The 13350-nt window shown below is 37.6% G+C and overlaps 2 protein-coding genes across 4 annotated transcripts; both read left to right on the top strand.

The window, feature by feature from the left end:
* The first annotated feature begins 829 nt into the window (after positions 1-829).
* LOC117636335 (disease resistance protein RPM1-like) lies at positions 830-7121 on the top strand. Of its 2 annotated transcripts, none has more exons than XM_034370798.1 (3): positions 830-910; positions 2364-5210; positions 6584-7121. In XM_034370798.1, exon 2 carries the CDS (start codon positions 3165-3167, stop codon positions 5175-5177), a length of 2013 nt encoding a protein of 670 aa, XP_034226689.1. In that variant the 5' UTR covers positions 830-910; positions 2364-3164; the 3' UTR covers positions 5178-5210; positions 6584-7121. The 2 variants fall into 2 exon arrangements, with proteins under 2 accessions (XP_034226689.1, XP_034226688.1); XM_034370797.1 differs by having other exon boundaries at positions 6569-7121.
* A 1450-nt stretch (positions 7122-8571) lies between these two features.
* LOC117636331 (disease resistance protein RPM1-like) lies at positions 8572-12301 on the top strand. 2 transcript variants are annotated; one of them, XM_034370790.1, is made up of 3 exons: positions 8572-8874; positions 9258-9671; positions 9771-12301. In XM_034370790.1, the coding sequence occupies exons 2-3, from the start codon at positions 9275-9277 to the stop codon at positions 12083-12085; spliced, it is 2712 nt and encodes a 903-aa protein (XP_034226681.1). In that variant the 5' UTR covers positions 8572-8874; positions 9258-9274; the 3' UTR covers positions 12086-12301. The 2 variants fall into 2 exon arrangements, with proteins under 2 accessions (XP_034226681.1, XP_034226680.1); XM_034370789.1 differs by having other exon boundaries at positions 9258-12301.
* Positions 12302-13350: the final 1049 nt, after the last annotated feature.

The raw sequence follows: 13350 nt of genomic DNA, 5'->3' as shown, positions 1-13350 counted from the left end.
AGAGACAATATATGCATGTGGAGATAGAGACAGTGCAACCCCATCTAACTGGCAAAAACATATCACCTAAGAGTATTTCGTAAAATACAAAATGTTAAATTTGGATTTAATGAAGAGATGAATTGATAATGATCTCATCAATGTCTCCGAAATGACATACAAGTGGTGCTTTTAATGATGGATCTTGATAGTCGACTCCGTTTGGGTACTCGACGGAAGATCAATATCACCCCATCATTTCTAATTACATGTATTAAAGCTTAAACACAATTTCATTTTATGAGAATGCATCTTGCTGGGGATGCATCAAAACCCATCAACCTCAAGGACAAGCAGTGGACAGAATATAGTCCTGCCGGGAATGCCATCGAGCTTTAAACCCTCGACAAGAATGATCTCCTGAAGCGTATCAGTAATCTAATTAAAACTTTGGAGTAACAGACAGTAGCAAAAGTTCAAAGTAAAACTGGATGGAGCTCAAAGTTCAAAGTAAAAGAAAAAGGAAAGCAATTGCAGAAGTTGGGTGATTTGGTTGGGGATGAAGCAGTAGACAATTAGAAAAGGCCTTAAATTTCTCACCACTCATCAGCTGCCTTCTTTCTTTTTTAAGGGTGTTGATCTTCCTTCTGTTTTGCGACAATAAGCGCGTCATCTATGTGCATAGTCAAATTATTTTAAAGATATTTTTTAATGACAAATTATTAAAACTAACAATAAACAATAAGAAGAAGAAGAAAAAGTTGAAAAAGTAAACAAAAGCAGCCTGCCATCCCACTCTCTGATTGTCTTTGAGTGATTAAAAGCTAATTATTTTCTCTCTCTTTCTGAAGTAAGTGGTAGGGCTCTCTCCTCTACTCCCTTCTCCAACGTACGTCCTCTTCCTCTCTTGGCTTCATCTCTCTCTCTTCTCGTAAGTGCTGTCACTTTTCTCTCTACATCTATGTTCTTATTTACTTGATTATTTTATTGATTTTTCTTAGTATTCTCAAAAACCCATTTTGTTCTGTCTTTAATTTTCTCATCAATTTTTTATATTTCAAATTTCTTTGGCGAATTAGATAATTTAGTGATTAGGCTTTACCTCTACCTAAACTGATAACATCATCCCCACACCATCATTTTTTCTTTTCTTTTTCTTTTTCTTTTTGTTTTTTTTTTTTGTTTTTGTTTTGGGGGGAAAGTGGATGTGGAAGGAAATAGTTGATGGCACACCAACTTTTTTAATAGTGTACTATAAATCTATGACAATAGTCACGGGCTCTGTTTTTGTATGAACAAAATAAAAAGATTTTAAAAAAAAAAAAAAAAAATTGTGGGCCAAATAATTTATATCGTTTTGGAGTTGCAGGTTGTGGTATGTATGAGGCCATAAAGGCCGGAGGCTCTTTGCTTTGCCTTAGATAAAATCTAAAAGAACAGTTATTTCATGATGACAATAGATGCATATGGTTTTACGTTGTTAAATTTTACATCTGGGATTAATATATATATATATATATATATATATATATATATATATATATATGCAATAGGCTCTCCAGCTATTTCAAGTGTAACCACATGGGGCTTAATGTGGTCCTCTTCACATCTTCATGTATCCTTTTTGTTGTAGCCTTGTAGGGATAGCGGAATTCGGTAATGCCCATGAACTATTATTGCATCAAGAAAGTTTTGGGGATTTATATGTACACACATGTATATAATTCTATATAGTTTTCTAGTAAATCCTCAAGGAACTAGAGCTCGTAGAACGACTATTTGACTCTAAAAACTTATTAATTGACCAACAATATATATCAAACTAACACTCTCAATTACGCATCTCCACATAAAAAGATACCATATGCATACGAAACATCATGTGCAGCTCCACCCTACAAGAAATGACTAAGACATTATATGTGTGTGGGGATGGGGGTTGACTATTCCACACTTGATGTCATATCTTGCGAAACTTATGACGACAAACTCTACTTATTTACATGTATTCTACTTCATTGCTTTTTGGTTTTTGACTGTCTTATATATACTATTTACAGCTGAAGTTATCAAGTCCTTTCATAGATTTCGATGGGACAATTGACTTCCATTTACTTGGTGACATGTTTATATGCTGTATTAGCTGCCTTTACTAATTTCACTCTACTGTGGATGCTAATCTTTTATCTGCTATGCATGTCTTTGGATATATGCCAGACCATTCGCATCTGTGTTTGTTAACTCATAAGAGAAAATACAGCAGTGCTATTTTTCTTTTTCTTTTTCTTGAACAAGATAACAGAAAGTTTAGAATTAGTTCAACCACTTATCCTCTAATACGACTGTTACATTATTTTTTTTTGTCTTTATTTTTGTGTTCTCAGGGCACACTAGCTGAGTGATGGCAGAGACTGCAGTGAACATTGTCATTGAGAAGTTGGTTCCACTGTTGAGGGAAGAGGGGAATTTGTTGAGAGGCATCCATGACGACGTTACAAGTATAAAAGATCTCCTAGAGAGCATGACATCTTTCCTAAAGGATGCAGATGCAAAAGCAGAAAGGCCAAACATGAGCATCGGTGTCAAAACTTGGGTGAAGCAAACAAGGGAGATGGCCACTCACATAGAAGATGTCATTGATGAATACCTACGTCGCGTAGCACACCGTCGTAACAAACGTGGATTTACTGGTTTCTTTCTTAAAACCTGTCACTTTGTGAGAGGGCTGTGTGCGCGCCACGAGATAGCCTCGGAAATTCAACTTGTCAAACAACGTGTCCTCCAAATCCAGCAAACAAGTGAAGCCTATCGCTTCATTTCAACAGAGCAAACTTCATTTAGCCCTTCAAGGCGAGATGATATGCTATTTGACCCGCGCATGGCTTCCCTGTACACAGAGGAAGCTGAACTCGTTGGTATTCAGACTTTGAGAGATAAACTAATAGGTTGGTCAATAGGAGAGGTAGAATCCAGACGCTCAGTCAGTTCATTGGTTGGTATGGGGGGTCTAGGAAAGACCACTCTTGCAAAGAAAGTCTTCGACAACCCGAAGTTCACAGAATGCTTTCATTGGCGCGCTTGGATCACAGTGTCACAATCATACAAGAACGAAGACATACTCAGAAACATGATTGCAGAATTCCACAGGGTGAAGGAAGGAGTCTGTACCAGAGGGAATTGAAACAATGGATTTGAAATTGTTGATTGACACACTGCGAGAATATCTCAAGGAAAAGAGATATGCAGTTGTTTTTGATGATGTGTGGAGCACAAACTTGTGGGAGTGTGTAAAGCTTGCATTACCCGATAACAACAAAGGCAGTAGGATAATTATCACAACTCGCAAGAGTGAGGTTGCTGCTTCTTGTAGAGACGCTTTTTCTGATCAAGTGTACGACGTTGAACCATTGTCTCCAGATAAGGCGCGGGAACTCTTCTGCAAGAAGACATTCCAAGTTTCCGGGGGATATTGTCCACCAGAGTTGGAGGAAATTGCTACTACAATAGTTAGCAGATGTGGAGGATTGCCTCTTGCAATTGTGGCTATAAGTGGACTTTTACAAACCAAAGGCGAGGATGTGTCTCAATGGAGAAAATTGCTTGATAGCCTTAGCTCAGAGCTGGAGTCTAATCCTCAATTGACAAATATTACAAAAATTCTTTCTTTTAGCTATTATGATTTACCACACCAACTCAGACCTTGCTTCTTATACTTTGGGACATATCCAGAAAATCGCACCATCAGATGCTCTAGACTAATTCGGCAATGGATCGCTGAAGGGTTTATAAAGGAGCAGAGAGGGAAAACATTGGAAGATGTTGCGGAAGAATACTTGACCGAGCTTATGCAAAGAAGCCTAGTTCAAGTGTCATTTGTTGATGCTTTTAGTGGGAAACTCAGAGAATGCCAAGTCCATGACGTCATGCGGGAGGCCGTGATCCTTTTAAGGACTGGAGATCTCAGCTTTTCTCAATTTTTGGAAGAAGATTCAAGTTTCAACGAAAATTTCAGGCACCTGTCTGTTTATAGCAATGCAAACAATATTTTTGGTAGCATCGAAAACTCTCGTGCCCATTCCTTGTGTTTTTTCAAAGGCATAGGTGAGCCACAAAATCCTCTTACTGCTTGTAGCAACTTGTACAAAAGATTCAAGTTGTTGAGAGTACTGGATTTTGAAGATAGTCTACTTGACAATCTCCCTGAGGAAGTTGGATACATATACCACTTGAGGTATTTGAGCTTGAGGAATACAAGAGTGAAGATTCTTCCGAAATCCATGGGGAAGCTTGTGAACCTTGAGACTCTAGATTTGAAGCATTCCCTAGTGCATCAGATACCAATTGAAATCAATAAGCTTCCTAAGCTTAGAAGTCTTTTAGCATACAATTGGGACAAGGACAAAGAGTTTAGCTTGACTGGACAAGGAGCTGTGGCGATTCAGGACGGGATCGAGCGTTGGGGAAACATGCAAAAGCTATATGTTGTGGAGGCAACAGATAGCCTAGTTAAAGAAGTTGGGAATTTGAAGCAGTTAAGAAAGTTCGGAATTCAAAGACTGACCAGAAAACAGGGTAGAGACCTATGCGCGTCCATTGGAAATATGCCTCACTTGAAAGCATTGGAAGTAAGAGCAATAAACGATGATGAAATTATGGATTTACAGCGTATAGCCTCTCCACCTCAACGTCTTCAAACTCTCTCTTTGATTGGGCGTCTAATAAAGCTACCTGATTGGATTGGAGGACTTTGTCTTTTAACTCGATTGGATTTATGTTGGTCGGAACTAGCAGCGGATCAGGTTCCCCTAAAAGTCCTACAAGGTCTACCCAATTTAATGCAGCTTGTGATCCATGAGGCGTTTATTTGTGAGGAGCTGCACTTTGAAAGAGGATTTCCGAAACTGAAGGAACTCAGTCTCAGACACTTGATAGGCCTGAAGTTGATGACAATACACAATGGAGCGTTGGCCCTTCTTGAAACTTTGGAAATTGGATCTAGTCCGCAACTGCAACAGGTGCCCTCCGGCATCCGCCACCTCGAAAATCTCAAGTCTCTAATAGTCGTTGATATGCCTTCTCATTTCATGGATGGGATTCAAGAAGCGGAGCATCATGTAGGTCCCAGAGTTTTTTGTCAGATCACAGCGGGCAGTAGATTCAGAATTGTCAAAGTAATAGATTCAGCGATTTTCGTGTAATGGGCGAGACCTTTGCAAGGGAGGAAGCAGCAGGTACTCATTCATAAGTGGAGGGTTTGGGGTTGGTTGTTTCTTACGTTTGTACTTCTTTTTAATGGATGTGATAATCTGATTTTGTAAAGGTCATTGCTTTAGATGCTCGCTGTGCTGGTTATCTGAATCCTTATCTTAGTGGTTCAATTATACATCATTTGATTGCCTTCTCAGTTGGTCTTCCTAAGCATGAGGACACATTTAATGGAATATTACTAAGTAATCAAGTATCTTGGAGCTTCTTAAGGGAAGTAGGAGATGGAAGTTAAATGTACTGCTGCTCCTCAGGAGTGACACTGAATGTGTTTAATTGGTACTTCATCTTATAATACATTTGTTTGTAGCAGTTCTTCTTATCTCCGGAGGGGTCTAGAGTTCACCTTTCCCCGATTTGTATTTATCATTGACTTTTACTCTAGTTATCAACCTTTTTATTAGATAGGTAGAAATCTTGTATTGTGTATTATCCTAAGGCTGCTTAACCTCTGGAAATGGGGAATTTCCCCAATGAAGAGCCAATCGCCAAAAGGTTTTTGTCTTAAGTAGATTGTAGACTGTAGTTATACAATAGCATGAGTTACAGGTCGGCAGATGTTTACCACTTCTGTTAAGATTATGCGTCTGAAAGTTCTGTTTGTAGCAAGATGTGGTTTCTAGGAGAGAACACACAGGTCATGATGGTAGGGGTAATCGAGGCACTGTAGAATGCAAGTGATGATTATACTGGTGGTTACAGGGCTTGATTTTGGACCTAGTTTTCAGGTTCTGGTTCATGTCGCTAGATTTTGCAGTCCTTTATTGTATTTTTGGTCATTCCATGATATTTGAATTGCTGCATGTTGATTTGTGTGGAATATCTTGAGGCAATTGATCTGAATACCAAATATGTTTTTTGGCTCCATTAAAGGGACTTCATAAAAATCCTATTTAAATGATAGCTATTCATTCAAATTTCATATGACAGCCAAAAAGTCTTTGAGTTGTCCATCTTTCAGATAAATGATGTTGTGTATGTTTGAATTATGGTCACCAATAGTAGAGGGATTCTCTTACAAGTGCCCTTTAACTGGCCAATGCTCCAAGACAATTATTTGGTGCGCATTTTATACACGTATGCATCATCTAGGTAGTTGATTCAGATCCCAGATTTGTTTGCTAATTCATTTGAATCTCGTATTGTCTCCGATACAGCTTGCTTAGGCTTAAATTGTTCATTTCCACGAGAATATGAAGGAAAAAAAAAAAACTTTAATGACAGTTTCCCTGATGTGATTGTATCACCTTTGGTTCAATTCTGTGTCATAATTCCTGATGGCCTATCTTAATCTTCTTTCTTTTTTATGTTTCCTTTTTTGAAGTTTTCCTATTGAAAGGTCGTGGTGGTTGATCCTGAAGCATACACCTATGATGATGAAGTGATCAAGAAAGCAGAGGCTATGAGGATACTGTAGAAGCTGATGATCAGTTTGGTGAATTAGGCGCTCATATGCGAGGAGGATGATCCAATTGGTAAGCAGAGCTCCCAAGTGGATCTTTCATATAGATTTTTGATGGGACATTGACTTCCATTTACTTGGTGGGACATGTTTATATGCTGAGCTAGCTGCCTTTACTAATTTCACTCTACTGTGGATGCTAATCTATTATCTGCTATGCATGTCTTTGGATATAAGCCAGACCATTCGTATCTGTGTTTGTTGTCGGAGTCGTTGCCGCCGCAAATGTTTAAGGGAAACACATAGACAATGCTTAACTCTAGTGGTAGCTTGCATTTTATATTTACCCTTTGTTGTAGTAATCAAGTTGCACCAAGGACTCGCTTTTGCAGAATCTCCACATATATATTCTCAGTGAAAACTTGAAGCTTGAATTCAAAATTTAAAGAAACTTGGGTGCTGGGATGAAAGATCATACTGGAAATTATTTGACGTTTGGAATTTGGTTGAAATATCTCACCTCCAGATAACAAAACTTTCGAAATGATTTACTGAGAGCATTTTGCATTTTGTGTCTTCAATCCAATGTGTCTTTGGTTGGCATTAAACATCAAAACAGCGTTTCATAACTTAGCCGTTGGTAGAGAATAAAATTCATTGAAAAGCAAAGGAAAAGTACAAATGGACAAAATAAAGAGAAAAAAGGCCAAAAAGCCATGCAGTCCAACCCTAAAATATCTCTATTTTGTGAGAAAATGCTTCGTATTTGTTCTTACCCTACAAGTTGGAAGGGAAGAAATAGAATTGAACTCTTGCCCTTTGAAGATATAATTATTTTGTAACTCCAACTATAAATCAAACTTTTAAAGCCTAGTATGGAGATGCACTATTGAAGAAGCTCAAGGTTGCATTGGGATCATAGGTTAAAAGCATCTACCTAGACGCACCCGAGATTCTATATTCGATTCTCATGGCTCTAATGTTATTTGTATGAAGAAAAAATAGTAATACAAAGCTCAAGGGCTAGTCTAACCTCAAGCTGTAGGTGCAGAGCAGTAGAGTTAATGCATGATGCAAATATAGATGCATATGGTTTTACGTTGTTAAATTTTACATCTGGGATTAATATATATATATATATATATATATATATGCAATAGGCTCTCCAGCTATTTCAAGTGTAACCACGTGGGGCTTAATGTGGTCCTCTTCACATCTTCATACATCCTTTTTGTTGTAGGGATAGCGGAATTTGGTAATGCCCACGAACTATTAATGCATCACGAAAGTTCTAGGGATTTATATATACCAGTCCTGATCTCTTGGACTCCTGTAGTCCAAGAGATTTATGGTCACTCACCATTGAATGTAAATTCAACGGTTGACTTGAATCGGCTAATAATCATTTATGTCATATTGCATTTATATATATATCATTTTGAATCATTGAATTAATATCCAACGGTGGGTGACCACAATCTTTTGGACTCCTGTGGTCCAAGAGATCGGGACTGTTATATATACATACATGTATATAATTCTATATAGTTTTCTAGTAAATACTCAAGGAACTAGAGTTCATATCTCATGTTCGACAACTATTAGACTCTAAAAACTTAATAATTGACCAACAATGTATATCAAACTAACACGCTCTAACACGCTCACTTTGATCAATAGTTTAATTTGATAGTTTGAAAACATAACTTGTTGCATGTCTGAGAAAATAGAAAATTATATAAATAAGGAGGAAAAAAAAATTTAATACCAAATAAAAATAAATTCCTTCTAAATAAATTTAATACCAAATTATATAAATAAGGAGGAAAAAAATCTAATTTCAGTAGAATTAGGAAATTTTGTAGATATTTCCTATTATGTTTTGACCCATAAGAATGTTGGTATGAGTCAAAGTCAACGTTCTTATTAGGAATAGAATTTGTTCCTGTTAGAAATAGAATTTGTTCCTATCAAGAATTTTGAGTAGAATTAGGAAATTTTGTAGATATTTCCTATTTGTACCTACTCTGTATGGAGTATATATATTACTCCTTGAGAGAATAATAAACATATCAATTTAAACCCTAATAATTTTGAGTAAGAAAAGTAAAGCAATTGCAGAAGTTGTTGGGTGGTTTGGTTGAAAACGCAATTACTTGTAGCAGTGGGCAGAGGAAAGGCCTTAAATTCCACCACTCATCCTCTCCTGGCTTCATCTCTCTCTTCTCGTAAGTGCTGTTAATTTTCTCTGTTCTTATTTCTTTTATTATTTTGTTGATTTTTCTTAGTATTCTCAAATATCCATTTTGTTCTATCTTTAATTTTCTTATCAGTTTTTTATATTTCAAATTTCTTTGGCGAATTATGTAATTTAGTGATTAGGCTTTGCCTCTACCTAAACTGATAACATCATCCCCACACCATCAGATAATTTAGTGATAAATTGACTGCAGTGCTACTGAAGACAATTTTTTTTATATGCAAGTCAAGCTCAAAGTCAAGACCTGGGTATGTATATATATATATAACTATTTATTTTATTTTTCTTGAATTAGTTCAACGACTTATCCTCTAATACATTATTTTTTTGTCTTTATTTTTGTTTTCTCAGACCAAACTAGCTAAGTGATGGCAGAGACTGCAGTGAACATTGTCATTGACAAGTTGGTTCTACTATTAAGGGAAGAAGGGAATTTGTTGAGAGGCATCCATGGCGACGTTACAAGCATAAAAGATCTCCTAAAGAGCATGAAGTCTTTCCTAAAGGATGCAGATGCAAAAGCAGAAAGGGCATACATGGGCAGCGGTGTGAAAATTTGGGTGAAGGAAACAGTGGAGATGGCCACTCACATAGAAGATGCCATTGATGAATACCTACATCATGTAGCAGACCGTCGTAATAAACGTGGATTTACTGGTTTCATTCATAAAACCAGTAACTTTTTGGGAGGGCTATTTGCACGCCATGATATAGCCTCGGAGATTCAACTTATCAAAAAACGTGTCCTCCAAATCCAGCAAACAAGTAAAGTATATCGCTTCAATTCAACAGAGCAAATTTCATTCAGCTTTTCAAGAAGAGATGATATGTTATTTGACCCGCGAATGGCTTCCATTTACACAGAGGAAGCCGAACTCGTTGGTATTCAAACTTTGAGAGATAAACTGATAGGTTGGTCCATAGGAGGAGAGGTAGCATCTAGACGCTCAGTCAGTTCATTGGTTGGCATTGGAGGTCTCGGAAAGACCACTCTTGCAAGCAAAGTCTACGACAACCCAAGGTTCACGGAATGGTTTGATTGGCGCGCTTGGATCACAGTGTCACAATCATACAAGAACGAAGACATACTCAGAAACATGATTGCAGAATTCCACAGGGTGAGGAAGGAGTCTGTACCAGAGGGAATTGAAACAATGGATTTGAAATTGTTGATTGACACCCTGCGAGAATATCTCAAGGAAAAGAGATACGCAGTTGTTTTTGATGATGTGTGGAGCACAAACTTGTGGCATTGTGTAAAGCTTGCATTACCCGATAACAACAATGGCAGTAGGATAATTATCACAACTCGCAAGAATGAGGTTGCTGCTGCTTGCAGAGAAGCTTTTTCTGATCAAGTGTACGACGTTGAACCATTGTCTCCAGACAAGGTGTGGGAACTCTTCTGCAAGAAGACATTCCGAGTTTCCGGGGGATATTGTCCGCCAGAGTTGAAGAAATTTGCTACTACAATAGTTAGCAGATGTGGAGGATTGCCTCTTGCAATTGTGGCTATAAGTGGACTTCTACAAACCAAAGGCGGGGATGTGTCTCAATGGAGAAAATTGCTTGATAGTCTTACCTCAGAGCTGGAGTCTAATCCTCATTTGACAAATATTACAAAAATTCTTTCTTTTAGCTATTATGATTTACCATACCAACTCAGACCTTGCTTCTTATACTTTGGGACATATCCAGAAAATCGCACCGTCAGATGCTCTAGATTAATTCGGCAATGGATCGCTGCAGGGTTTATAAAGGAGCAGAGAGGGAAAACATTGGAAGAGGTTGCGGAAGAATACTTGACCGAGCTTATCCAAAGAAGCCTAGTTCAAGTGTCATTAGTTGATGATTTTAGTGGGAAACTCAGAGAATGTCAAGTCCATGATGTCATGCGGGAGGCCGTGATCCTTTTAAAGGCTAAAGATATAAGCATTTCTGAATTTTTGGAAGAAGATTCAAGTTTCAACGAAAATTCCAGGCACCTGTGTGTTTATAGCAGTGCATACAATATTTTTGGTAGCATCGAAAGCTCTCATGCCCATTCCTTGTGTTTTTCCAATGGCATAGGTGAGCCACAAAATCCTCTTACTGCTTGTAGCAACTTGTACAAAAGATTCAAGTTGTTGAGAGTACTGGATTTTGAAGATAGTCTACTTGACAATCTCCCTGAGGAAGTTGGATACATATACCACTTGAGGTATTTGAGCTTGAGGAATACAAGAGTGAAGATTCTTCCGAAATCCATGGGGAAGCTTGTGAACCTTGAGACTCTAGATTTGAAGCATTCCCTAGTGCATCAAATACCTCTTGAAATCAATAAGCTTCCTAAGCTTAGAAGTCTTTTAGCATACACTGAGGAAAAGAACAAAGAGTTCAGTTTCACTAGTCGACGAGCCGTGGTGATTCAGGATGGGATCGAGAGTTGGGGAAACCTGCAAAAGCTATATGATGTGGAGGCATCAAATAGCCTTGTTAAAGAAGTAGGGAATTCGACGCAGTTAAGAACGTTGGGAATTCATAAACTGACCAGAAAACAAGGGAAAGATCTATGCGCGTCCATTGGAAAGATGCCTCACTTGCAATCATTGGAAGTAAAAGCAATAAATAGTGATGAAATTATTGATATACAGCATATGTCCAATCCACCTCAACGTCTTCAAGGTTTCTATTTGATGGGGCGTCTAGAAAAGCTACCTGATTGGATTGCAGGACTTTGTCTTTTAACTCGATTAAGTTTATGTTGGTCGGGACTAGCAGGCGATCAGGATCCCTTAAAAGTCCTACAAGTTCTACCCAATTTAATGCAGCTTGTGATCCATGAGGCGTTTAGTTGTGAGGAGCTGCACTTTGAAAGAGGATTTCTGAAACTGAAGGACCTCAGGCTCAGACACTTGAAAGGCCTGAAGTTGATGACAATACACAATGGAGCATTGCCCCTTCTTGAAACTTTGGAAATTGGACCTAGTCCGCAACTGCAACAGGTGCCCTCTGGCATTCGCCACCTTGAAAATCTTAAATCTCTATTATTGGTTGATATGCCTTCTCATTTCATGGATGGGATTCATGTCCAAGAAACAGAGCATCGCGTAGGTCCCAAAGTATTTTTTATTCAGAGCATTATAGGTACTAATACATTCAGAACCGTCAAAGTAATAGATTCAGCGATTTTCGTGTAATGGGCGAGACCTTTGCAAGGAAGGAAGCAGCAGGTACAGTAGCACTCATTCATAAGTGGATGGATGGATATATGGCTTTCAACAAACCTTATTATTTTTCATTTTTCTTTTCCAAGTTGTAAGAAGATTAGTTTATTTTCTCCTTTTCTTATTATGTAATAAAAGATGGTAATGGATGTTAATCTATTAATCTATTATATTCTGGATGTTAATCTCTCTCTCTCTCTCTCTCTCTCTCTCTCTCTCTCTCTCTCTCTTTTATTTATTGGGTTTTTTACGATTTTGGCATTGTTCCTGGAATAGATTGTACTGTGTCCTTTTCCCCTAACTTTTGTTTGACGTCGTAATGTGAATTTTTATTTGGGTATGTTGAAATTGGGTAGCATTACTTTTGGTGGTTTTAAAGGGATTATCATTGTGAAGTTGCGAAAGGGGCAGAGCTGAGGCTAAGGGCCATCCCCAGAAAAGGGATTGGCAAAGATCATGCCAAGTGGTCACCTGCAACCACTGTCACTTTTATGTACGAACCAGATAGTTGAATCAATGTGTTGATGGATACATTTACTCTTGATGGGAAGAAGGCTTGGGTTGAAAGTAGTTCTACCAAAGTATTTGACATGAATCACATACATTAGTGGTTCAATTATATAAGCATCATTCGTTTGCATCTCAGTTGGTCTTTACTATACTAAGCATGAAGACACATTTAATGGAATATTACTAAGTAATCAAGTATCTTTGGTGCTTCTTGAGGCAAATAGGAGATGGAAGTTAAATATATATGTGGAATATCTTGACGCAATTTATCAACTATGTTTTCATGGGCTCCATTAAAGGGAGTTCATAAAAATCCTATTTAAATGAAACCTATTCATTCAATTTTCATATGACAGCCAAAAAGTCTTTGAGTTGTCCATCTTTCAGATAAATGATGAGGGATTCTCTTGCAAGTCTTTGGCTTGCATTTTATACACGTATACATCTTTCTTTTTTTTTTTCTTTTTTTTTTTGAGGACGTTTCTTATTGAAAGGGGTGATAACATATTAAACTCACACACACAACACGAATACATCTTTCTAGATATCAGATTCAGGTCCCATATTTTTTAACTAATACAAACATTTAAATGCATTTCCTTCCAACGTCATGTTTATATTATATATTCCTATGCTAATACTAATTTCATTGCATTCTAGATGTTAATCTATTATCTGCTTAGCATATATAAATATATATGAACTAGTCTTTGGATATTCGCCAGAAA

This window comes from Prunus dulcis, chromosome 8, assembly GCF_902201215.1.
Source record: "Prunus dulcis chromosome 8, ALMONDv2, whole genome shotgun sequence".
NCBI classification, from domain to species: Eukaryota; Viridiplantae; Streptophyta; class Magnoliopsida; order Rosales; family Rosaceae; genus Prunus; species Prunus dulcis.
Note: the sequence above shows the minus strand (reverse complement) of the source record. Positions and strands in the feature narration are given on the sequence as shown.

What these genes read in the sequence shown, in the direction of transcription:
- LOC117636331 (XM_034370789.1), top strand. Translation starts at nt 9,275, where the DNA reads ATGGCAGAGACTGCAGTGAACATTGTCATTGACAAGTTGGTTCTACTA.
- LOC117636335 (XM_034370798.1), top strand. Translation starts at nt 3,165, where the DNA reads ATGGATTTGAAATTGTTGATTGACACACTGCGAGAATATCTCAAGGAA.